The sequence below is a fragment of the Oncorhynchus tshawytscha genome, linkage group LG08 (assembly GCF_018296145.1).
Source record: "Oncorhynchus tshawytscha isolate Ot180627B linkage group LG08, Otsh_v2.0, whole genome shotgun sequence".
Classification (NCBI taxonomy): Eukaryota; Metazoa; Chordata; class Actinopteri; order Salmoniformes; family Salmonidae; genus Oncorhynchus; species Oncorhynchus tshawytscha.
Window position 1 is genome coordinate 12,520,448 of NC_056436.1, and position 26,360 is coordinate 12,546,807.

General features: G+C 43.9%; 1 protein-coding gene across 5 annotated transcripts in view; it reads right to left on the reverse strand.

Moving 5' to 3' along the window:
• LOC112255798 (nesprin-1) overlaps nucleotides 1-26,360 on the reverse strand; it is a 171,557-nt gene that overhangs the window by 121,010 nt on the left and 24,187 nt on the right. For all 5 annotated transcript variants that reach the window (XM_042325231.1, XM_042325233.1, XM_042325232.1 and 2 more), the window contains exons 3-19: nucleotides 16,086-16,181; nucleotides 15,760-15,843; nucleotides 11,798-11,890; nucleotides 11,499-11,683; nucleotides 9,761-9,957; nucleotides 9,049-9,158; nucleotides 7,656-7,763; nucleotides 6,170-6,307; nucleotides 4,313-4,477; nucleotides 3,963-4,075; nucleotides 3,380-3,548; nucleotides 3,024-3,120; nucleotides 2,273-2,475; nucleotides 1,803-1,967; nucleotides 1,376-1,528; nucleotides 941-1,084; nucleotides 556-723 (exon numbers count right to left, since the gene is read on the reverse strand). In XM_042325231.1, coding sequence (XP_042181165.1) covers nucleotides 556-723; nucleotides 941-1,084; nucleotides 1,376-1,528; nucleotides 1,803-1,967; nucleotides 2,273-2,475; nucleotides 3,024-3,120; nucleotides 3,380-3,548; nucleotides 3,963-4,075; nucleotides 4,313-4,477; nucleotides 6,170-6,307; nucleotides 7,656-7,763; nucleotides 9,049-9,158; nucleotides 9,761-9,957; nucleotides 11,499-11,683; nucleotides 11,798-11,890; nucleotides 15,760-15,843; nucleotides 16,086-16,181 — 2,388 coding nt within the window. The remainder of the gene's footprint in view (nucleotides 1-555; nucleotides 724-940; nucleotides 1,085-1,375; nucleotides 1,529-1,802; nucleotides 1,968-2,272; nucleotides 2,476-3,023; nucleotides 3,121-3,379; nucleotides 3,549-3,962; nucleotides 4,076-4,312; nucleotides 4,478-6,169; nucleotides 6,308-7,655; nucleotides 7,764-9,048; nucleotides 9,159-9,760; nucleotides 9,958-11,498; nucleotides 11,684-11,797; nucleotides 11,891-15,759; nucleotides 15,844-16,085; nucleotides 16,182-26,360) is intronic.

A 26,360-nucleotide genomic window follows, 5' to 3' on the forward strand; every position in this document is an offset into this window, starting at 1 on the left:
CGTTTTAGGTGCGTCTACACCTGCATTGCTTGCTGTTTGGGGTTTTAGGCTGGGTTTCTGCACTTTGAGATATCAGCTGATATACGAAGGGCTATATAAATCAATTTGATTTGATTTGATTTGATTTTGGTATTGTTTATATTTAGGAGCAGGATCTCCACAATACTTTTGAGCTAATATTATATAAGAGGAACAGGAGCTCAAGCAGTAGAACATTTGAGGTGCCAGTTTTCAGCTCCGGTGAGCTCCTACCCAAGTCAAACACTGCTAATAATGACATAATGGGTCAACTAAGCAGCATGACGTTCAATTAAAACATAAATTCACAGTTACTACCTGTAGGTGATTCATGTATAAAATGTATCTACAATAGAACAAGTCCGTCTAATATTGTTGTATGAAATGCAAGTAACAGTAACTCAACCAAATCCAAACTCTAACCATCCTCCATGCAGTTTCCTCTCTCGTTGCATTCAACCCCTGATCAACCTGTGTTTAGTTGAATACACTGATTGTAAGTCACTCTGGGTAAGAATGTGTGATGTAATGTGTCACCTGGCATTTCTGTTTGAAGTCCCCGTGGGCCTCCGAGTCCCTGGAGCAAGTGATGCGGCTAGCCTTCTCCAGGGCCTGGTAGAACCCTGTGATGTTCTTCTCCATCTCCTCCAGAGCAGGCAGCAGGGACTGGGCATCCCGTAGCAGCGGCAGAGACCGCTCCTTTATCTGATGGGAGGAGGACAGGGGTTAGGAGGTCATGAGGGTAATGCCATCTGGAGCGAACTATACTAAAGATGGCTGGTCAGAAAGACAATGTGATGACGTGGAAAACTGATAGGATATGCAAAAAGTCATCAACATATGGGCATTGTCTTTTTGTTTTTAGCCAACTTTTAACCTAAGAATTCAAACAGGAACAGGTGAGATGGAGACGGATGGTCACCTTGCTCATCTCCTCCTTGATAGAAGCCATGACAGCCAGCATGGTAGAGACCTCCTCCGCGGGTGTGTCTTTGACCAGCAGCTGGGCGGTGCGGCTGGCTGTCTTACAGGCTGCCTCCATGGCCGGGACCTTGTTCTTGATGTCCTGGAAGGATGTAGTGAATATAGATCAAACATGGGTACTCTTTTCCTTACTTTTACCAAGGCCCGTATTCACAAAGGCGTCTCAGAGTAGCTGCTGATCTCGGATCAGTTTCGCGCTTTTAGATCAGAATTAATCAAATGACAAGGAGGACCTTATTGTAGAGCAGCACCTCTATTCTGAAATGCTTAGTGAATATGTGATTGATAGACATCGTAACACTGTGAGCCAAGCTGAACACTTTATAGAGAGTTCATTCAAGTTTGATAGAAAAGCCCTGTGTACGTTCTGTACCTCAACATCTTGAACGAATGTCCTGACGTTCAGGAAGGACACTTGGACAGGGGCAGTCATCTTGTCGTTGGTTGCATCCATAAAAGTTTTGAGAGTAGCGATACAGTCCTGATAGTCCTGCTTCCACTTGTCCACCTCGTCCACTCTAGCATACTGCCATGGAAACAGAGGAGCAGGGAATAATAATGATGACAAGCTTTTCTTTGTGATTTGAGCTGTGCTTATAAAGTGATGCAGAGATATTTTATGACACCCGAGTTTCACAGCCTAAGAATTGTATCTATATAGTGGTTAGCCCTGAGGCATGGCTATAGGCTCCTATGGCATCTAGGAGTCCACAGCCATGTTTCAGGGCCAATCGTGTGGGATGCTTCTTGATAATCATAATCTAGGTGTGCAGAAAACAGGAGGTTTTAAACTAATTTACATGTTTGACTTTAACAAACAGCTCCCTCCACCTCCCGTTGAGAATGAGCAGCTGCTGCTTCAGGTCTCTGGAGACGGTCTCATCGCACGTCTCAATCAGGAAGTTCCCTGCATCGTTCATGTCCAGGTGCTGCTGGATCCAGTGAGGAAGGTTCCGGAAGAAGTCCTGGGGGGGGGGAAGAGAAAAACTCAAACTCTACACAATTGATAGCAACAGTTTGTAAATGTAGAAGATTATTTAAAGGGGCCAACAGTCAGTGTCTACACAGTAAGGAGGAGTATGTAGGCTCAGCGCTTCACAGGCAATGATGTCCCATAGAGCACATCAATCCAATAAGAAGAAGGGAAAGGGAGGTAAAAATGTAAACTGAGATTATTTTTATTCCATGTCCACAATGGTCAAACCATCAGCTGTTGACATGGACTAAATATATGCTTTGGTCTTCCCGATATGTTTAGCCTCATGCTCACCCGTTTGTCATTCTCTGACTGGTTGAGCATCTGCTCTGCGTCCTCCAGCCAGGCCTGCAGTCCGGCCACCGTACTGCTGTACTTCTCCCAGTTAGAGATGACCTCCTCCAGCATGCTACGGACGCTACGCACCTCCACCGACAGGTTCCTCCACTGGGCCGACGCATCCGACAGGAACTTACCCACACCTTCCGCTTCCTCAGCTGGAAAGAAACACAATGAAATTAGGTCGCTCTTCAACATGACATATCATTATTTTGTGGTTTACTGGGTCACCTCCTAAATTACTCAAGATCTTATTAAAAGAGCCCAGTAGAGTGAAGTTTCGAGGACCTTGAATACATAAATCAAGACGTAAGGAATTTTCATTTGCAGTGTTTCACATTCAAAGACCTACTGTGAGTATTTGTTACTGTATCATGCAAAGAGTTATTGTCTTACAGGTAATTGTCTTTGAGGAGGAATATAGAGTAGTTAGTACACAGACAGGCACTGTGATGTTATATCAGATTTCTTGGATTTTTAGTCAGACCAGTGAACTACTAGTGCACAGTCAATCGAAGGCTAGCGTGGGCACCATGTTACATATCGTTCATCAGTACCAAATGAATCTAAACTTACCTTTCTTACAGATCTTAATGCCTAGAATTTCAAATCAACAGTTATTTATGTATGTGTTCCCTCTCTGATAGACAATACAATCAATCAAATGACATCTGAGATAAAACAAGGAAAAGAAAAACAATCTTACATGAACCATCAGACTTGACGTAGACATCTGCAGATTGCCTGAGTGCCTTAAATGTTGTCTCATACTGTTCGAAGAACATGTGTCCCTCGATGAAGATCTATTGGGAATGATGGTGAGATTAGCATGGAATTATCATGAGGATAGAATTGGAACAATATCCATGGAAATGTTATGGCCAGAAATGTACGCTGTCTAGGTCCACAAACTTAGCTTGGTGGTCCTAGATCTGTTTGTGATGTCTTGCCAACTCCTATGGTCATTGTCATGTCAAACATTAGGTTGGCTAAACAGCACAAACTGATCTGGACCACCTGGCTACCACAAACCAGTAGCAATGAATGAAAAGGTCAACTCACAATGTAGCTCTGTAGCAGTAGTTCCACAGAGTCACGGCGGCCATATTTGATGATCCAGGACTTGAGCTTAGACTCAGCCAGGATGAGGAACGCCATCAGACGGTACTTGATCTCCCAGAATTCCAGTTTGATCAGGTGGGCATAAGATGATGTGGACACGTAATTGAATCTGTTGTAAAAAAGTAGAAGATCAATCAATATTCTGATCAAACTGATCAATCTTATCTTAAAGGGATACTTTGGGATTATGTCAATGAAGTCAGATGAACATATGGATACCATTTTTATGTCTCTGCAACCAGTATGAAGGAAGATAGAGTTAGTTATGCGTGTCAATTCTAACCAGCATTAGCGCAATGACTGGAACGGAATTTCTATGGTATCTACTAGCATGCTAACGCTAGTTAGCAACTTCCTTCTAACTACACACGGAGACAAAAAATTGTATACGTGAGTTCATGTCATATTTATCCCAAATATGTTTGTGCTGTCTTGTCAACTTATGTTTGTCAAGTCAACGACCATAGGATTGTCCAGACATTCGTGTAAACACTGAGATAGAGTTGACTGAAGGAGGACTGACCTTTCAGCCATGTCTTGGAGATGTTCGGGGGGGACAGGGACCCCGTTTACTGATCTTTCTCGGTGGATCTGCTGGAACGTCTGTTTGTGGGACTCCAAGTTCTTCAGGATCTCCTGCAACACATAAATGCCCATATCCACAGTCAGACACGTGCACATACACAGTAGATAACAAACCAATTCTCATTTAGACTCTAAAAATGAAATGGTCAGTTGTTATGTAAAAATTGTCAGGTGTTTTATGTAACCAACAAAATCACAAATTGTCGGATTTTCAGTACCTTCTTACTAGGCCTACCCAAGGATAGTTTTACACCCATGTGGATTATTGGATCTGCTCTTGTTGAATACCTTGTGCTGTTCCAGCTTCCTCTGGATCACATTGGCTGTCTCTTCATGGGCTTGTTGGATGGGAATCTCCTCTCTCTGGGCGATCTCAGCTCGATGCAGCAAGGCTCCGATCACCCCCAGGGGACCAGGCAATGACTTATCCAGATGGATGTGCCAGTCCAGGAGCTAGTAAAGGTATATATTACATATCCTAAGTCTTTGAGCAGGTGCTGGTTATCAAAATTATTTCAGCAAAATTTGGGAAAAAGAGACTCTGCACACTGAAATCTATGCTTCCATGTGGGTTATTAGTGACACATTTGTTTCAACCACTCAGGTCTTCTTCAGGTCCCCAATCCAAGAGGCAGGTTGGCATTCATTGTCATGAATCTTGCGGTAGAGGCTGCTCTGCAGAGTGGTCACTACCTGGCACAGTCACAACGTCATCAAATCTGATTTTAAACCTAACCTTAACCACACTGCGAACATTAATGACTAACCCTAACTTTAAATTAAGACCAAAAAGCACATTTTTGTCTTCATACATTATTTACAAAATAGACTATTTGGAATTTGCAGCAGGCCTTTCTAGCGGAAATCACTCAGTTTTGCCTCTCAGACAAGATTCATGACAAACCATGTCAACCATGACAAACCATGTCAACCATGACAAACCATGTCAACCATGACAAACCATGAGTCCAAGACCTGAAATAGACATCCATTACAGCCAGTACAACCAAGACATTAGCATGAACCACACTGTTCGAAAAGCAGATGGTGAGCAAAAATCATCCACTCCAGATCACAGTGGTGTTCTGCTCTCAAACAAACTATTAGAGAATAGTCTATCAACTGAACAAAATCCACTCTCTTCAAAACTCTCCTCCCCTCTTAATGAGCACTCATTCAAAGGCTTGCGCCTCACTGAACACTCATTCAGTTTATTATGAAAGCTACAATTCTGGGGACCCATTCTTCCTTGCAAGGGCAAGTAACTAATAAACACACAGCAAATTACAAGTCTACAGGACACGAATAACAATTTCCTATTGACAGGTTATTGTCTATTTATAATGCTCTCTTCGGGCCTGTTTCCCAGACAGAGATAAAGCCGAGTCCTCGACTAAAAAACTAGTTCAATGGAGATTCTCCATAGAGTATGCTTTTTAATCCAGAACTACATTAGGTTTAACTCAGAACTACAGTAGGATTAATCCTGAACTACAGTAGGATTAATCTAGATTTAGTGCAGGATTAATCCAGAACTACAGTTAGATTAATCCAGAACTGCAGTACATTTAATCCAGAACTGCAGTACATTTAATCCAGTAATAAAATGGATTCATCCAGAACTACAGTAGGATTATAATCCAAAACTACAGTAGGAATAATCCAGAACTACAGTAGGATTATAATCCAGAACTACAGTAGGATTAATCCAGAACTACAGTAGAATTATAATCCAGAACTACAGTAGGATTAATCCAGAACTACAGTAGGATTAATCCAGAACTACAGTAGAATTATAATCCAGAACTACAGTAGGATTAATCCAGAACTATAGTAGGATTATAATCCAGAACTACAGTAGGATTAATCCAGAACTACAGTAGAATTATAATCCAGAACTACAGTAGGATTATAATCCAGAACTACAGTAGAATTTTAATCCAGAACTACAGTAGGATTAATCTGTGTCTCTGAGACTGGCCCATAGATTATGTGAAGGTGTCAGACAGTGTTACTGCACCCTGTTTGGGATGGTTGTGAAGAAGCCTGGTGGAATATTGATGTACATAAGAGTTGGCTAAAGGACATGCAGTATGGATCAGACTAGTTGTGCAGGGGTCCACAGACAGTAATACACTGACTCACCGTGCTAGAGATGTGTTCCCACGCCTGCTTGACCAGGGCCTGGTCTACAGACAATTTTCCATCTTTGTGTACCGGCTGCAGCAGCGGCTCTGTCTGCTTCATCTTTATCTCATACTGCACACGGAAACTCTTGAAGCCCTGAAGCAAAGTAGAAACACAAGTATTAGAGGTGCTTCAACCAATATTCCCTCAAAAACATTTTGGCACTGAGCAAATTTCAGGTCTGCTGAGCGCAAACTTGAACGTTGTGAAAATTCTGTACACCTTCCAGCGTGTGTTTACTGTGAACACTGAGGCTGTACCCACTTTAAGTTACAGTTTTAACAGCTGTCAAGTACGCTACTGTGGCTATTTGATCATAATGTAGGTCTACTAGAGTGGCCTACCATCAAAAGCAATGGAGAACATGCATCCCATAACATTGAAACATGGAAATACTGTATCTGTTCTACCATTCAGCCTATAGTAGCAGTCAATGTTTGGTGTTCAATGTAGGCCTACATTCCATGAGACTTGAAAGAAACTTGCAGGGCTTGACATGAACCTGTTTATCCACTTGTCCTCCAGACAAGGAGGTGATTGAAAATGTTGTGTTGTTTGATGCAAGAAAACACTTTATACCATTATTATACCATTATTATACCATTATTATACCATTATTATACCATTATTATAGAGAATCAGACAAATGATGCTACCTTCTGCCCATTGGCTACTTAGTTTATTCAAGCCTCTTTCAAAATACAACACTGCCCCTTCATGACAAAAATAAGCTGTTTACCTGACTCGCTTTTCAAAGATGTCTAGAAATGTACAAATGTTTTGTGCCCTACTGCTGACTACACATTATCTATAACTGGGCTAATAACTCACTATGCAATAGAATCCTACACCAATGCATTTTGTCTACAACAAAATATCTTGCATAGTTAGTTTTGAAAACTAAGTCTTGCATAGTTTGTTTTGTTTCGGAATGTTATATTGAAAGTAGCCAATATTGCTTCGATTGGGTCAACATTTCCACAGTAAAGGGAATCGTTGATAGTGTTAACTAACAGGGAAAACTCTAGAAATTGAGTGAAGTTCAATCTCATGCTTCTCTCTGTGGGCTGATATTTCTTCTATGCCGATCTGCGCGGCAGTCATGGGGCTACTTCGCGCCCTCCCGCAACTTAGAGGAAACATTGATTACGACCCAAGAACCTTCAAAACAAATAAATGAGGTAGTATATAACACATGAAACACAGGGCTGTCAGATATGGGCTGTTCTTAATAGTCGTTCCTTGATTCCTAGTGCCTTCTCTCCACCTCAGCGAGGACATGAGCATACAAGAAATTGAGGAAAGATAATTGAGAAAGAGTCTTGTGGAGTTTTATGGAGCGATGTCACCTCCCTCTTCACCCCCTGGTGACCTGGTACTTAATCTATCGTAACATTAGCCAGCTACATGTAGTTTGAGATGTGGTTATTGGTTCCAAGATTACCTGGTACTTGTCGGTGATGTTGCCCTCTGACCCCTGCACTTGCAGCATGTCTCTCTCCAACTGTTCCAGCCACACCTTCAGCTCCCTCAGAACCTTCCGTTCTTCTCTCTGTAACAAGTCATATTCAGGTTATACAATGCATCATCACTCATCCTCCCTCAACCCCAACAGAGTTCCCGATAAACAACATCATGTGGAACTACTCCTTCCAAATTGAATTCCAGTACTACAGCAAGTAAGATTCAAAGAGGAAGTCACAGGAGTCTCTGTCAAACATACCTGGAGCATTTGCTCTATATCTTGAGCAACATACTATCTAGGAAAGCAAGCCACATGAAGAGATGCAAACAGCACAGAAAGGCATTAGTGGCAGAGAGAAAGAGCAAAAGCAAAGATAAAACAGTACACTGTAGGCAGACACTACACTACACAGCACCATGGCATGGATGGACTTACCTGTAGGTTTGGGATAGAGGGTGCAAAAGTTAAAATGTAGCGAAGAAGCAGCTTCAAATGCCACAGGAAAGATAACATAGGCAGAGAGATGGAGTGATGGAGTGAGTGGCATGACAGAGAGATGGAGAGAGTGGCATGACGGAGAGATGGAGAGATGGAGTGATGGAGAGATGGAGTGATGGAGAGATGGAGTGATAGAGAGATTAAGTGATGGAGAGATGGAGAGTTGGAGTGATAGAGAGATTAAGTGATGGAGAGATGAAGTGATGGAGAGATGGAGTGATGGAGAGATGGAGTGATAGAGAGATTAAGTGATGGAGAGATGGAGAGATGGAGTGATAGAGAGATTAAGTGATGGAGAGATGAAGTGATGGAGAGATGGAGAGAGTGGCATGACAGAGAGATGGAGAGATAGCGAGATGGAGTGAGTGGCATGACAGAGAGATGGAGAGATAGCGAGATGGAGTGAGTGGCATGACAGAGAGATGGAGAGATAGCGAGATGGAGTGAGTGGCATGACAGAGAGATGGAGAGATAGCGAGATGGAGTGAGTGGCATGACAGAGAGATGGAGAGATAGCGAGATGGAGTGAGTGGCATGACAATGAGATGACGTGACAGAGAGAGTGAGAGAGTGTATTACATAACACACAATGAGGAAAGTAAGATGATTGATGAGTTCATGCAATGATAAAAAATATTTAAAAAACAAGAATACAGTAGCAAAAACAAGAATACAGTAGCAAAAACAAGAATACAGTAGCAAAAACAAGAATACAGTAGCAAAAACAAGAATACAGTAGCAAAAACAAGAATACAGTAGCAAAATCAAGAATACAAATACAGATTAAAGTACATAAAGCATTACAACACAACACTGAGTTTGCCAATGCCAATACAGTCTTAGACTCAAGACTTCAGTGAATATAGTTAGGTACCTCTTCTCCCTGTCCATCTGTCTCAGAGTGGTGGGGGTTGGGATAGTGCTTGAGGAACTGAGCAACATATGTCATGATGGACTTCTCATCCGGTTTATCTACATCCACGTCTGCAGAGGAAGACAGAGAGAGAGAGGCCGGTGTCACTAGTAGCAATAGCAACTCAACACTGACATCAGGGCTATCCATCCAGCCAGGAAACTACAGTCATGTCAATGAAGTACCATGTCTGTACGCTCCTTCAGAATAGTATGTCACTTGTTGTCATTCCTAAATGATACATTTGATTTGGTTTGACACGTGTTCCCCGAAGGAGGATACGTTTAGCATTTACTCTGACACGCTGATATCTAATCATAAATGTTTGCTCTCATCTCCATCTCCGGCCTGATAATTGCGAAGGGCCATGATAAAAACAGAAAGGTTTATTGCCGCAGAGCTGCTGTCTGCATCCTTATCTCCAGACCTATCAACAACACATTAATGAAATGAAATACCCATAAAAAAAACACATTGCGTAATCTTCATCAAAACTTGACATGTATTTCATACAGTTCTGTTGGAATTACACAGTTCAACATAGAAGAGAAGTGGAAATGCATTGTTGCTGCCCTATACACCAACCAGAGCAACGGGGATGAGTGAGGGAGTGTGAGCTTATTTTGACAAAGCAATTTATTTTTCATTATAAATAGATGGGTAGAGGTGGAACCTTCTGGGTCCAGTAGGCGTGGAATGCCCAGCTCGTTCTCGGCCAATGAGAAGGCTTCCTCCAGATTCTCCCGGTTGCTCCTCCTCCTCACCACCTCCATGTCCACCAGGTCTGGGCGGATGGCATGGACCACAGAGTGGAACGCCACACCGCTACGCCAACTGGCACCAAAGTCCTTTACCTCGATGCCCTGACCACTTGGGACAAGCAGAATAACATATTTACATGTTTACAGTGGGGTAGTGACCGAGTACTGTTGAAATTATAATTCTAAACAAAATACAGACAGTTTTGCTTCCCTTACTCTTGGCTGACAATGGCGGTGGTCAGTCAAGAGTATGTACACACACACACACACACACACACACACACACACACACACACACACACACACACACACACACACACACACACACACACACACACACACACACACACACCTCAGCAGGCTAAGCTGGTTGACAAAATTATGTTGGCTTGTATTGACATCATTTTAACCAGTTTTGCCCACTTAGTTACAGTGGGATAATGTACATACTGGGGTAATAGTTAGTGGGATAATGTACATACTGGGGTAATAGTTACAGTGGCATAATGTACATACTGGGGTAATAGTTACAGTGGCATAATGTACATACTGGGGTAATAGTTACAGTGGCATAATGTACATACTGGGGTAATAGTTAGTGGCATAATGTACATACTGGGGTAATAGTTAGTGGGATAATGTACATACTGGGGTAATAGTTAGTGGGATAATGTACATACTGGGGTAATAGTTAGTGGCATAATGTACATACTGGGGTAATAGTTAGTGGCATAATGTACATACTGGGGTAATAGTTAGTGGCATAATGTACATACTGGGGTAATAGTTAGTGGCATAATGTACATACTGGGGTAATAGTTAGTGGCATAATGTACATACTGGGGTAATAGTTAGTGGGATAATGTACATACTGGGGTAATAGTTAGTGGGATAATGTACATACTGGGGTAATAGTTAGTGGCATAATGTACATACTGGGGTAATAGTTAGTGGGATAATGTACATACTGGGGTAATAGTTAGTGGCATAATGTACATACTGGGGTAATAGTTAGTGGCATAATGTACATACTGGGGTAATAGTTAGTGGCATAATGTACATACTGGGGTAATAGTTACAGTGGCATAATGTACATACTGGGGTAATAGTTAGTGGCATAATGTACATACTGGGGTAATAGTTAGTGGCATAATGTACATACTGGGGTAATAGTTAGTGGGATAATGTACATACTGGGGTAATAGTTAGTGGGATAATGTACATACTGGGGTAATAGTTAGTGGCATAATGTACATACTGGGGTAATAGTTAGTGGCATAATGTACATACTGGGGTAATAGTTAGTGGCATAATGTACATACTGGGGTAATAGTTAGTGGCATAATGTACATACTGGGGTAATAGTTAGTGGCATAATGTACATACTGGGGTAATAGTTACAGTGGCATAATGTACATACTGGGGTAATAGTAACAGTGGCATAATGTACATACTGGGGTAATAGTTAGTGGCATAATGTACATACTGGGGTAATAGTTACAGTGGCATAATGTACATACTGGGGTAATAGTAACAGTGGCATAATGTACATACTGGGGTAATAGTTAGTGGGATAATGTACATACTGGGGTAATAGTTAGTGGCATAATGTACATACTGGGGTAATAGTTAGTGGGATAATGTACGTACTTGGCAGCAGTGCTCTGTACCCATCTGAGGAGGGCCTTCTTGGCATTGCCCTGGAACTTCTTGGGTGCCACCTCCCTCTTTAAGGCGGGACTGCCTGTCTCTGAGCTACTGGCCATGCTGTCCACTGAGGAGGTACTGCTGGACAGTGCCTCCAGGGCTAGCAGGTTACTGGTCAACTCCTCGATCTGACAGGGGGTCAGGAATTAGAGCAAACATTGCTGCGAGTGACCATGGCAACATCCAACAAAAGGGTTCTACCTGGACCCCAATGTTCTCCTGCAGATACAACAACACATTACCTGGAAGTAGAGGATGACAGTCCAAATCAACCCCAGGACAATGGATGGTCGACCGTCTGCTATATCAGTGGCATGGATGTTGACTAGCTTGATCTGTTCGGAAAGAAAACCCAAATTGAACTGCAATTCCAATCTTGTCATAAAATTAACTTGGGAAATGCATATATATATATACATGGGTGCATTCTGAATGAATTTTTAACAAATAAAGGCATTTATTGATTGAGTGCGGCCACTGCCATAATAATGGAGATTTTATGATTTTGTTTCACAGACATCAAAATCAGCTCTCTAATAAATCAAATCAAAGTTGATTGGTCAAGTACACAGTTTAGCAGATGCTATAGCGGGTGGAGCGAAATGCTTGTGTTACTAGCTCCTGCAACAGCTAATGGGGACCCTAATAAAATACCAAATACCTAAAAGTGCAGTAAAATGCCAAACAAGTACACACATTTTACATAGTAAAAAACTAGAAACAAGAAATAAAGAACGTCAGAAGGAATCCAATTAACAACCCAAATAACATTCTGACATTAGGCATTTATAGAGCGGAAGCGTGAAGAAACAGCTAAGCTCAACTGAGGAAAATGAAAGATGTACCGTTCTCATCAAAAAGGAAAGAGGACCAATGCACTCTTCATATAAGTTAAAATGCCTTTATTTGTATGCCATGTTAAATGGAAACAAAGTGTAAAAACACTGACACTTTCAGGCTGCATGCTCAATTTAACAGGACACTAACAATAAAGCCAATGTAGTGAATAATCACAACAAACTTTGGATCGGCATTGAACTAGTTTCCCCTTTTTTTCTCCTTTTTTTACTACTATTTCACAAAGGTTGGAAGAAGAAGAAGGAAGGAAAGATTTGACACCAAAGTTTGAGTCAAAATACATACAAAATGCATGAAAGACTTAAAGCACCTGGTTGGTGGCACTTCAATAATCAGGATGCACTATGAGGAAAAGAATGGCTCAACCAAAGAATATCTAGGAATACACACCGTGCATCAAACAAGAGGAATGCATACAGTATATGTGTGTTTTACAGGCAGCCACTGACCGGGGATCCTCGGTACACAGACTGAGGTCAGAGGTTAGGCATGGTGAGAGAGGGTTACAATAAGAGATATGCCTCAGAGAAATACAAACTGAGACAGGATGTTCCATCCATAGGGCCTTGCATAGATACATCTCTTCATGCAGAGCCTTCATTTATCTACAGTGCCATGAAAAAGTAGACGCCCCCTTTCTGATTTTCTCTATTTTTGCATATTTTTGATACTGATTGTTATCAGATCTTCAACCAAAACCTAATATTAGATCAAGGGAACCTGAATTAGTTTTTTTCACCAGATATAATGGGACCCATCTCATCCAAAAAGGTGACTCAAGTTTGCCAAAAAGCACCTGGAAGCACCCAGATGATCATCAAGATTTTTAAAAAAAAAATTATTAACCTCCCCTCTTCGGAGGACAAATATATTTTTTGTTTTCTTTCAGCTTTTCTGCTACATATGCATTTTACAAATACATTTTACATATACAAAATGCATACACATTTTGCATACATATTACATACATGGTACTTCTATATAAAGCAGTCACATAACAATAATACATCACCATCATCATCAATCATAAACTCTTTAATCCCACCTATCAGCCACTCTCAGCCCATCCCACCTATCAGCCACTCTCAGCCCATCCCACCTATCAGCCACTCTCAGCCCATCCCACCCATCAGCCACTCTCAGCCCATCCCACCTATCAGCCACTCTCAGCCCATCCCACCTATCACCATAGACATCCCTCGTTTGGTTTCAACGTGCCATATATTTTTACAATTGTGCTGTGATGTTTTACAACATTTTTGCACCTTTCTAATCGTATATTATCCACAGATTGTGAGCAAAAGATGAAAACCTTTCCTACGAGTATTATTATATTATTATTTGACTGACTATGGCTTTCCAAATCACCCAACACTGCTATTTGTAAGGTTAATTTTAAGTACGTGTTGTGATTTTTTAACCATTCTGAACCTGTGACCAGAAAAAAGCTACATAGGGGCAATGCCATCATCAAGACTCTTGGAAGAATGTTCTATGGACAGATGAGTCAAAAGTATAACTTTTTTGGATGACATAGGTCCCATTATGCCTGGCGAAAACCAACACTGCATTCCACAGTAAGAACCTCATACCAACGGTCAAGTATGGTGGTGGTAGTGTGATGGTTCGGGAATGTTTTCCAGCCACAGGACCTGGACAACTTGTCTTAAAACCTCAATGGGCTAGGGGACAGTATTTTGACGTCCGTATGAAAAGTGTGCCCAAAGTAAACTGCCTGTTACTCAAGCCCAGAAGCTAGGATATGCATATAATTGGTCGATTTGGATGGAAAACACTCTAACGTTTCTAAAACTGTTAAAATAATGTCTGTGAGTATAACAGAACTGATATGGATGGCGAAACCCCAAGGACAAACCATCCCCCCCAAAAAAATTCAGCCTACCACTGTTTTCAATGGCTGTCACATTTATTATAAGGCAAAAACCTCCCAGATTGCAGTTCCTAGGGCTTCAACTAGATGTCAACAGTCTTTATAAAGAGTTTCAGGCTGGTTTTTGGAAAAATAAGATAGAAGTTGTAGTTTTTAAGTGGCTTCGCTGTAGTGTTTCCATGCGCGTGGAGGAAAGCGCGTTCTTTGTTATTTATCTTCGCTAATGAACATACTATTCTCCGTCTTAAATTTGATCGTTTATTTACATATTAGGGTACCTAATGTTTGATTATAAATATTGTTTGACTTGTTTGGATAAGTTTATTGGTAACGTTTGGGATTCATTTTGTATGCATTTTGAAGGAGGGAAACCGGTGGATTATTGACTGATGCCCACCAGCTAAACTGAGTTTTTATGAATATAAAGAAGGACTTTATCGAACAAAAGGACCATTTGTGATGTAACTGGGACCTATTGGAGTGCCAACAGAAGAAGATCTTAAAAGGTAAGGCATTTATTATATCGCTATTTCTGACTTTCGTGTCGCACCTGCCTGGTTGAAAAATGTTTTTCATGGTTTTGTATGCGGGGCGCTGTCCTCAGATAATCACATGGTTTGCTTTTACCATAAAGCCTTTTTGAAATCTGACACAGCGGCTGGATTAACAAGAAGTAAAGCTTTATTTTGATGTATTTATTACACATGTATTTTCATGAATGTTAAATATTTATATTTCTGTAGTTTGAATTTCGCGCTCTGCAATTTCGATGTTGTCGAGGTGGGTCGCTAGCGGAACGCCTGCGCTAGAAAGGTTAATAGAAGGAACCATGAATTCTGCTCTGTATCAGAGAATTCTAACGGAGGCCATCTGTCTGTGAGCTGAAGCTGAAACGCATCTGGGTCATGCAGCAAGACAATGATCCAAAACACACAATCAAGTCTACATGAAAATGGCTTAAAAGTAACACATTTGAGGATTTGCAATAGCCTAGTCAAAGTCCAGACCTAATCCCAATTGAGATGTTGTGGCAGGATTTGAAAGGAGCAGTTCATGCTTGAAAACCCACAAATCCCGCTGAGTTAAAGCTGTTCTACATGGAAGAGTGGGCCAAAATTCCTCCACGGCGATATGAGAGTCTGATCAACAACTACAGGAAGCATTTGGTTGCAGTCATTACAGCTAAAGGTGGCACAACCAGATTTATTGAGTGTAACGGGGCAAATGCTAAGACTAGCTGTCGCCATTGGCGTCGGCTAATGGGGATCCTAATAAATATAAACTCTGGTACCTTCATATAATATTAGGTTTTGGTTGAAGATCTGATAACATTCAGTATCAAAAATATGCAACAATATAGAAAATCAGAAAGGGAAATACTTTTTCACTTTAAACTCAAGCTATGACAAAATACTTCAGAAAACGACTTAGTTGTCACTATGAGGGTGTGCTTACCTTCCTGCCTTCTAGGAACCTGAGGGCGGTGCCGATGTTGGATACCCAGTGGATCCTCTTCAACTGGCGGCCCTGCTCACACGGCTGGGAGAAGAGGAAGGAGGGTTCAAGTGAAGGTCAAATATATTTCCCATAAGTAATACTGTAAATATAATGTAAATCTTACCAACCAGAGCACCCACATTAAAAACAGCAAGAAAGTTCAACACAAATACATACTGTATACAACAACCAGCAATGTACAAGAGTAGCACTGACTGACGAATAGGCCTGTATAACACACAGCTACAGTGTGATTACTGGCTGTGAATTCGTAGTTCCTTTACCAGTCTCTGTCCAGACAGCACCTCCAATAGAGCTAACAGTTTCACCCCATCTTTGATGTCCTCGAAAAGGTCGGTGACCTCTAGAGGTGGTTTACGCTAGGAAAGAGAAGAGACAACATCTTAATTCAACAGAGAAATGAATAAAAGACTTAGACATTGAACATTGTTTGAACATAGCAAATACTGTTACCAATTATAGACCCACTGTAGATTAATAAAGGCTCATTATCTCATTATAATTGCCTATAATCTCTCAATATGGAAATCCTAGAAACACAAGACATTCATTCTCCCCCAGTCCTTGTGTTGAGGAGAAAAGAGAGCAGAGAGCTGGCTAGCTACAGGCTGAGGTCCAGACCAAACAGCTTGCTGGCTAGCTACAGGCTGGGGTCCAGACCCAACAGCTTGCTGGCTAGCTACAGGCTGGGGTCCAGACCGAACAGCTTGCTGGCTAGCTACAGGCTGAGGTCCAGGCCGAACAGCTTGCTGGCTAGCTACAGGCTGGGGTCATGACTGAACAGCTTGCTGGCTAGCTACAGGCTGAGGTCCAGGCCGAACAGCTTGCTGGCTAGCTACAGGCTGGGGTCACGACCGAACAGCTTGCTGGCTAGCTACAGGCTGGTGTCCAGACCGAACAGCTTGCTGGCTGGCTACAGGCTGGGGTCCAGACCGAACAGCTTGCTGGCTGGCTACAGGCTGGGGTCCAGACCGAACAGCTTGCTGGCTGGCTACAGGCTGGGGTCCAGACCAAACAGTTTGCTGGCTGGCTACAGACAGAGCTATGGTGAGAACAGAAGAAGCTCCTCCGCAGCTGTAAAGATGGTGCATGTGCCTCAGAGCCTCTGAGGTGGCTTGGTGCCCGTTCCTGAGGCGGTGTGATTCAGTGCTAAATCAGAGCATGGGTCCATTTAACCCTAGATGGGCATACTAACTAATGTATTATCAGAGCTGAGGGAAGTCTGACTGACTGATGACAGAGCAATCTACTTTATGAAACACAGAATAATCAAAGAAATTTGACTGGAAATCAAAGGTTTAATTAATTAAGCTCGGCGCTTTGTAGGAATTTTATTGGAAGGCTGAGCTGTTTCGTTTCCCAACTCGACACATAGCATGACAGGATGACAGTATGACAGTATGCAATTGGCTGTGACTGTGTGGGGCACAACAGGCAGGCAGGCACACACACACACACACACACACACACACACACACACACACACACACACACAAACACACACACGTGAAAATTAAGGTCTCCACTGTTTTTTGTGCTATTTTGTTTGCTTCAGAGACAGAATCCACTGAAAGACTTGTAGATGCTAGTATTCCTCCGTGACTACCAGTATCCTAACCACAACATGAACCACTAAAATATAGAAATTAAATTCAACTATTTGACTGGTAACATGAAGCACACATTTCCAGAATGGCATTCTACTACTGAGTCACAAGGTAAACCATCAAGCCCATCCTGGGTTTAAGTGACAAACAAAGTCACATGTCAAGCCCCCTCCTCTCTGCTATAACACACACAGACACACATGCACACGCACACACGCACACACACTGTCATAAAACAGTAAATCAGTGGAAGAGTGCTTGGTAATGTGAGAGGAAATGGACACTATGGGAAAAGCGTGACTGCAGAGTGAAAGTTCAAACTGAAAGAGACAGCACTTTCCATCATAAATTCATCCTCGCTAATGTTATGGGAATTTTGTTACATTCAGAATCAATATTGAAAAGGGGATCTTTCAGGCACCCACCACGGGATCTATTATAATCCATTCAGAATGGCTTTGCTTATCGGACGAGAAAGGTTTAGATTTGAGATTTGATAAACTGATTGACAGATGATCTGATAAGAATTGAGATTTGAATCCCTCGTACAGTAGCAGTAGGTTTCAGTAGAGCAGGGTTTTCCAAACACTGTCCCGGGGCCCCCTGGGTGCACGTTTTGTTTTTTTGCCCTAGCATTACACAGCTGCTTCTAACCTAGTGGTTAGAGCGTTGGACTAGTAACCGGAAGGTTGCAAACCCTGAGCTGACAAGGTACAAATCTGTCATTCTGCCCCTGAACAGGAAGTTAACCCACTGTTCCTAGGCCGTCATTGAAAATAAGAATTTGTTCTTAACTGACTTGCCTAGTTAAATAAAGGTTAAAAAAAATCAAATAATAAATCAAATAAAATCCATGTACACAAACAACAAGTGTGTGGTTAAAATTGGCAAAAAACACACACATTTCTTTTCACAGGGCCGGGGGGTGAGACAGAGATGCAGCTTAAGCCCCACCCTCTTCAACATATATATCAACAAATTGGCGAGGGCACTAGAACAGCTGCATCCCCTGGCCTCACCCTACTAGAATTTGAAGTCAAATGTCTACTGTTTGTTGATAATCTGGTGCTTCTGTCCCCAACCTAGGAGGGCCTACAGCAGCACCTAGATCCTCTGCACAGATTCCAGACCTTGGCCCTGATAGTAAATCTCAGCAAGACAAAATAATGGTGTTCCAAAAAAAGGTCCAGTTGCCAGGACCAGGAATACAAATTCCATCTAGACACCGTTGCCCTAGAGCACTGTATCTTGGCCTAAACATCAGCGCCACGGGTAACTTCCACAAAGCTGTGAACGATCTGTGAGACAAGGCAAGAACGGCCTTCTATGCCATCAAAAGGAACGTAAAATTTGACATACCAATTAAGATCTGGCTAAAATTACTTGTTAGATATTACTGCACGGCCGGAACTAGAAGCACAAGCATTTCGCTACACTCGCATATAAAATTTTATTTCATTTGAACCTATTGCCCTTTATGGTTGTGAGGTCTGGGGTCCACTCACCAGCCAATAATTCACAAAATGGGACAAACACCAAATTGAAAAATCTCTCAGTTTAAGCGGGAAAACACCAAATAATGCAGATCAGAATTAGAACGATACCGCTAATGATCAAAATACAGAAAAGAGACGTTCAATTCTACAACCACCTAAAAGGAAGCAAACTAGAATGCTATTTGGCCCTAAACAGAGAGTACACAGTGGCAGAATACCTGACCACTGTGACTGACCCAAAACGAAGGAAATCTTTGACTAGTATGTACAGACTCAGTGAGCATAGCCTTACTATTGAGAAAGGCCACCGTAGACAGACCAGGCTCTGCCCACAAAATGAGGTGGAAACTGAGCTGCACTTCCTAACCTCCTGCCAAATGTATGACCATATTAGAGACACACAGTCCCACAAAGAATTAAAAAACAAATCCAAATTTGATAAACTCCCATATCTACTGGGTGAAAAAACACAGTGTGCCATCACAGCAGCAAGATTTGTGGCCTGTTGCCTCAAGAAAAAAGCAACCAGTGAAGAACAAACACCATTGTAAGTACAACCTATATTTATGTGTATTTATTTTCCCTTTTGTACTTTAAATATTTGCACATCATTACAACACTGTATATATACATAATATGGCACTTAAAATGTCTTTACTATTTTGGAACTTTTGTGAGTGTAATGGTTATTGTTCATTTTGTATTGTTTATTTCACTTTTGTTTATTATATATTTGTCACGCCCTGGTCAAAGTATTTTGTGTTTATCTTTATGTATTTGGTCAGGCCAGGGTGTGGCATGGGGTTTTTGTAATTGTGGTGTGTTTGTCTTGGGGTTTTGGTGGTGGTATTGGGATTGTAGCTTAGTGGGTTATCTAGCAAAGTCTATGGCTGTCTGGAATGGTTCTCAATCAGAGGCAGGTGCTTATTGTTGTCTCTGATTGGGAACCATATTTAGGCAGCCATATTCTTTGAGTTTGTCGTGGGTGATTGTCCTTAGTGTCCTATGTGTACTCTCGGTTAGTTTGCACTAGATAGGCTGTTTCGGTTTCGATTACGTTTATTGTTTTGTGTAGTGTTCGTGTTTCTTCGTTTGATTAAACATGAATCTAAATCGACACGCTGCAGTTTGGTCCGACTCTCCTTCATCACCACTAGAAAACCGTAACAGAATCACCCACCACCAACGGACCAAGCAGCGTGTTAACAGGCAGCAGCAGCAGGAGCAGCAGCAGCTGCAGTGGGAGAGGCTGCACCACCTGGAGAAATGGACATGGGAGGAAGAACTGGACGGTAAAGGACCCTGGGATCAGCCTGGAGAATATCGCCGCCCCAAGGAAGAACTGGAGGCGGCGAAAGCTGAGAGGCGCAGATATGAGGAGGCAGCACGGCGTAGCGGATGGAAGCCTGAGAATCAGCCCCAAAAATGTATTGGGGGCTCAGGGAGAGTGTGGCAGAGTCAGGAGTCAGACCTGAGCCAACTCTCCCTGTTTATCGTGAGGAGCCGAGGAGGAGACCAGAACCAGAGCCGGTGTTGGAGGTGAGCGAAACAGAGACTGTGAAGGAGTTCATGGGGAAATTGGAGGAGAGAGAAATGAGGGAGTTGCTGTGTTGGTGCTTTTGCATGGAATTCGCCCGACGGAACGTGTTGGGGATTTGATGGCACCTGGGTTAGCGCTCCATACTCTTCCTGAGGTGCGTGTTAGTCGGCTGGTGAAGTTGGTGCCAGCCTCACGCACCAGGCCTCCTGTGCACATCCCTAGCCTTGCACGTCCTGTGCCAACACTGCTCTCAAGATCTCCAGTACGCCTTCACGGTCTAGCCCATCCTGTGCCACCTTCACACTCCAGTCCTCCGGTAGCAGCTCCCCGCACCAGGCTTCCTGTGCGTGTCCTCGATCCAGTACCACCAGTTCCAGCACCACGCACCAGGCCTTCAGTGTGCCTCGCCTGTTCAGCGCAGCCAGCGCTTTTCTCCTCTCCTGCGCTGCTGGAGTCTCCCGCCTGTTTAGCGCAGCCAGAGCCTTTCTCCTGTACAGCGCTGCCGGAGCCTCCCGCCTGTTCAGCGCAGCCAGAGCCTTCCTCCTCTACAGCGCTGCCGGAGTCTCCCGCCTGTTCAGCGCAGCCAGAGCCTTCCTCCGACACAGCGCTGCAGGAGTCTCCCGCCTGTTCAGCGCAGCCAGAGCTGCCAGTCTGCATGAAGCAGCCAGTCTACATGAAGCAGCCCGAGCTGCCAGTCTGCATGAAGCAGCCAGTCTACATGGAGCAGCCAGAGCTGTCAGTCTGCATGAAGCAGCCAGAGCTGTCAGTCTGCATAGAGCAGCCAGTCTGCATGGAGCAGCCAGTCTGCATGGAGCTGCCAGTCTGCAAGGAGCTGCCAGTCTGCACAAGGAGCTGCCAGTCTGCAAGGAGCTGCCAGTCTGCACGGAGCTGTCAGTCTGCACGGAGCTGTCAGTCTGCACGGAGCTGTCAGTCTGCAAGGAGCTGTCAGTCTGCAAGGAGCTGTCAGTCTGTAAGGAGCTGCCAGTCTGCAAGGAGCTGCCAGCCAGCACGGAGCCGCCAGAGCGGTCAGTCTGTAAGAAGCCGCCAGAGCTGTCAGCCTATATGGAGCAGCTAGTGCCGCCAGTCTGCCCAGCGCCGCCAGTGCCCCCAGTCTGCCCAGCGTCGCCAGTCTGCCCAGTGCCGTCAGTCTGCCCAGCATCGCCAGTCTGCCCAGCATCGCCAGTCGGCCCAGCACCGCCAGTCTGCCCAGCGTCGTCAGTCTGCCCAGCGCCGCCAGTCTGCCCAGCGTCGCCAGTCTGCCCAGCGTCGTCAGTCTGCCCAGCACCGCCAGTCTGCCCAGCACCGCCAGTCTGCCCAGCGTCGTCAGTCTGCCCAGCGCCACCAGTCTGCCCAGCACCGCCAGTCTGCCCAGCACCGCCAGTCTGCCCAGCGTCGCCAGTCTGCCCAGCGCCGCCAGTCTGCCCAGCGCCGCCGGTCTGCCCAGCGCCACCAGATCTGCCAGTCAACCAGACTCTTCCAGATCTGCCAGTCAACCAGACTCTTCCAGATCCGCCAGTCAGCCGGGATCTGCCAGAACTGCCAGTCAACCAGGATCCACCAGTCGACCAGGATCCGCCAGTCGGCCAGGATCCGCCAGTCGGCCAGGATCCGCCAGAACTGCCAACCGGCCAAGATCCGCCAGTCTGCCAGGATCCGCCAGTCTGCCAGGATCCGCCAGTCTGCCAGGATCCGCCAGTCTGCCAGGATCTGCCAGTCGGCCAGGATCTGCCAGTCAGCCAGGATCCGCCAGTCTGCCAGGATCAGTTAGATCCGCCAGTCTGCCAGGATCCGCCAGTCTGCCAGGATCCGCCAGTCTGCCAGGATCCGCCAGTCAGCCAGGATCCACCAGTCAGCCAGGATCCGCCAGTCTGCCAGGATCCACCAGTCAGCCAGGATCCGCCAGAAGTGCCAGTCAGCCAGGATCTGCCGGAACCACCAGCCAGCCAGGATCTGGTAGATCCATCAACCTGCCTCAGCTTCCTCTCACTCCTGAGCTTCCTCTCACTCCCGAGCTTCCTCTCACTCCCGATCTTCCTCTCACGCTCGAGCTTCCCCTCGGTCCCGAGCTTCCCCTCGGTCCCGAGCTTCCCCTCGGTCCCGAGCTACCTCAGTCCAGTGGGGCCCGTTGTTAGGTTTCCTAGGCCAAGGTTAGCGGCGAGGGTCGCCACTCAAGGGACACTAAGGAGGTGGACTAAGACAATTATGGAGTAGGGTCCACGTCCAGCACCAGAGCCGCCACCGCGGACAGATGCCCACCCAGACCCTCCCCTACAGGTTTAGGTTGTGCGTTCGGGAGTCCGCACCTTAGGGGGGTTCTGTCACGCCCTGGTCAAAGTATTTTGTGTTTATCTTTATGTATTTGGTCAGGCCAGGGTGTGGCATGGGGTTTTTGTAATTGTGGTGTGTTTGTCTTGGGGTTTTGGTGGTGGTATTGGGATTGTAGCTTAGTGGGTTATCTAGCAAAGTCTATGGCTGTCTGGAATGGTTCTCAATCAGAGGCAGATGCTTATCGTTGTCTCTGATTGGGAACCATATTTAGGCAGCCATATTCTTTGAGTTTGTCGTGGGTGATTGTCCTTAGTGTCCTATGTGTACTCTCGGTTAGTTTGCACTAGATAGGCTGTTTCGGTTTCGATTACGTTTATTGTTTTGTGTAGTGTTCGTGTTTCTTCGTTTGATTAAACATGAATCTAAATCGACACGCTGCAGTTTGGTCCGACTCTCCTTCATCACCACTAGAAAACCGTAACAATATTTCACTTACTTTGGCAATGTTTCCCATGCCAATAAAGCTCCTTAAATTGAAATTGGAATGTAATTGATAGATAGATAAATAGATAGACAGACGGAAGGACGGACGGATGGACAGACAGACAGATCTGACAGAACAAAAGACAAATCTCTGCGCCCTGACCAAGCAGTAGCCCAATGTGTTGCTTTATCTGTGAGCCCTGACCAAGCAGTAGCCCAATGTGTTGCTTTACCTGTGCGCCCTGACCAAGCAGCAGCCCAATGTGTTGCGTTATCTCTGCGCCCTGACCAAGCAGCAGCCCAATGTGCTGCTTTATCTGTGCGCCCTGACCAAGCAGTAGCCCAATGTGTTGCTTTATCTCTGCGCCCTGACCAAGCAGCAGCCCAATGTGTTGCTTCATCTCTGCGCCCTGACCAAGCAGCAGCCCAATGTGTTGCTTCATCTCTGCGCCCTGACCAAGCAGCAGCCCAATGTGTTGCTTCATCTCTGCGCCCTGACCAAGCAGCAGCCCAATGTGTTGCTTCATCTCTGCGCCCTGACCAAGCAGCAGCCCAATGTGCTGCTTTATCTGTGCGCCCTGACCAAGCAGTAGCCCAATGTGTTGCTTCATCTCTGCGCCATGACCAAGCAGCAGTCCAATGTGCTGTGTCACCTAAAGCTTCTGAGCGAGCAAAACCTGGCTGCTTAAAATGCAGTAAGAAAACATGGCACGCCCTAACACTTTCTATTAAGACCATAATCTGTAACGTATTATGAACACAGTCATGATGACGATGATTAGGTCTGACCCCATTTAGTCGACTGGTCGATTGTTTGTTCAATAGGCTGTCGGTAGACCAAGATGTCGAGCAGTATATTTTATGGTACATGAGTCACCTGTCTGATTCACACCTGTCTCAGCGTACTAATCCATTGTGGAGGCCACAGATGGGATGGCACACCAGTAGCACCAGTAGTAAATTGACCGTTAATTCTCATAATTTCTAATCTACAATGTTTGTGTTTGGTTATGGTAATTTCTGTTAATGCATTCAATATATAATTTTTCCAGTCTTTTACCACTCTCATTGTTGGAGTGGACACGTTGTTTGCAGAGCCACAACCTAGGCTACACTTCTTGAACTGCACTGTTGTTTAAGGGCTTGTAAGTAAGCATTTCACAGTAAGGTCTACACTTATTCGGCGCATGTGACAAATAAAGTTTGATTTGATTTGAGGAAAACGTTTTGGTTTATTTCATTCCATTTAGGAGATGTCAATTTATTCATTGTTGTTTGTTTGCAGTGCTCCTGTCAATGTTGAGTGAGGACTCGCACCTGATTACACATAGAAGTAGGCCTAGGCTACCTAGCCTGTGTGCAAATGTAGACCTATAAATGTGCCCATCTGGGGATCTGATAGTATTTCTGATCGTCTTAACTCACAATCCCTTGTGGAACTTCTCAAAGTAATGATTTCTTCACCTCAAACAGCAAGTAAACAAAGTCTGTTTTTACATCCATTGAGAATGACAATAGTTCCTCAACGTAGCCTATTTGAAAAATCTTTCCAGGTCTCTTTCAGTAACTACTCAGTGTGAAAGGGGGGGGGGGAAATGTCATGCTCTGATCTGGTGTAAAAGTCATGAAATAGGCTAGCAAGAGCTTCAGGCCAGACCCAAGTTAATAGTTGATACAATGTTTCAAGTTCCTTGCCGACAGTCCATGTGTAGCCAATGTGATTTATATGATATTTTTTACTTGTTGGCTTTATTTATGTAGGCATATTTTTATATAGTTGGCAATGGTAATAGGTTGGCAATGGTAATAGAAGTTACTTTGAGAATTTTGATTAACCACATGATAATGATTTTGAGATACTAAGACTTTTTTATAAATTAAATTAAACTCTTCCACGAAAATGTGCATATAAAAACCATAACTGGCACGCAGATCAGTAGAAATGGTAAGATAAACTGGTACTCCAAATGGAAAAGGTTGCCGACCCCTGGTGTAGCCTAATTAGAGTGTAACTGCAGAATCTGCGAAGGCCAGTAACAGCAGCAGGAAGAGGGTCCAGAACAGTTTAATTTTCAACGGGCTATCTTGATCTCTGGATCCCTCTTGAGTCATGTATGTGTCTTAATTATTTAAGCATCAGACAAACTCAGTAGCCTACATATAGTTGATTTGATTAAAACACATAGTGTGTGTCTATATAGGGAAAAATACACACTTAAAAATGTTGACCAATTGGTTGGTCCTGATTGGTTGAAAGAACAGATGACTCTAGGTAAACCAATATTTGTTTTGGTCAGGGACAGCCTTATGATGAATGGCCATGATATGTGTTTGTAACAATAGTTATAGGTCATTATGAGAGTGTTTATAGTGTTAAGGAGCTGAACTGCCACCTGGGCTTTAGGAGCAGACTGCTTCCTTCAGAGACAAGCTCCTCCCATCTCACACTCTCCATCTACACCGTGCTGCTGCACTCTCCCTACCTGCCAAACCAAGCCATGGACACACACACACACACACTATTCCTTTCTCCTCATCTTGACTGTTCGGATCACATTGACTCAGTAAGACATACATACTGCAGGCCCACTGTGGCCTGCTCAGAAACTGAGCAACACAGGGATCTCTGCACTGAGTCATATTTACTTTCTCTGTCTGACTCTCCTCTGGTTCCGATGTTGTTGTGACAACCCAACATGGTGTTATGACAACCCACTGGGTCCAATGTTGTTGTGACAACCCAATATACTCATCTTCAGTAACAGTATTCACAATTAAAATAACTCTACAGGACTGATACTGAATTCCACAAACAACTCAGTAACTACCGTCACACACTCCACACTCCATTTCCATATGAACATAAGGTACCTAAAACCTCTGACATTATAAGTGATGAAAACCGATTCAATGTAACAGAGCCTCTCGGAATCATTATGGTTGGATGACAACGATCCACTCTCAGTTCACACATGAAATGAAATGCCACTGTCCATAGAGAGGCTATAAGACTGGCAGTTACAGACATTACACCATGATCAGGTTAATATTCAGGATATAATTATTACCATAGTGATAAAATGGTTGTATCTCAGTGATTATACCGTTGTAATAACATTATCTCATAATCTCAGCTCTTATACC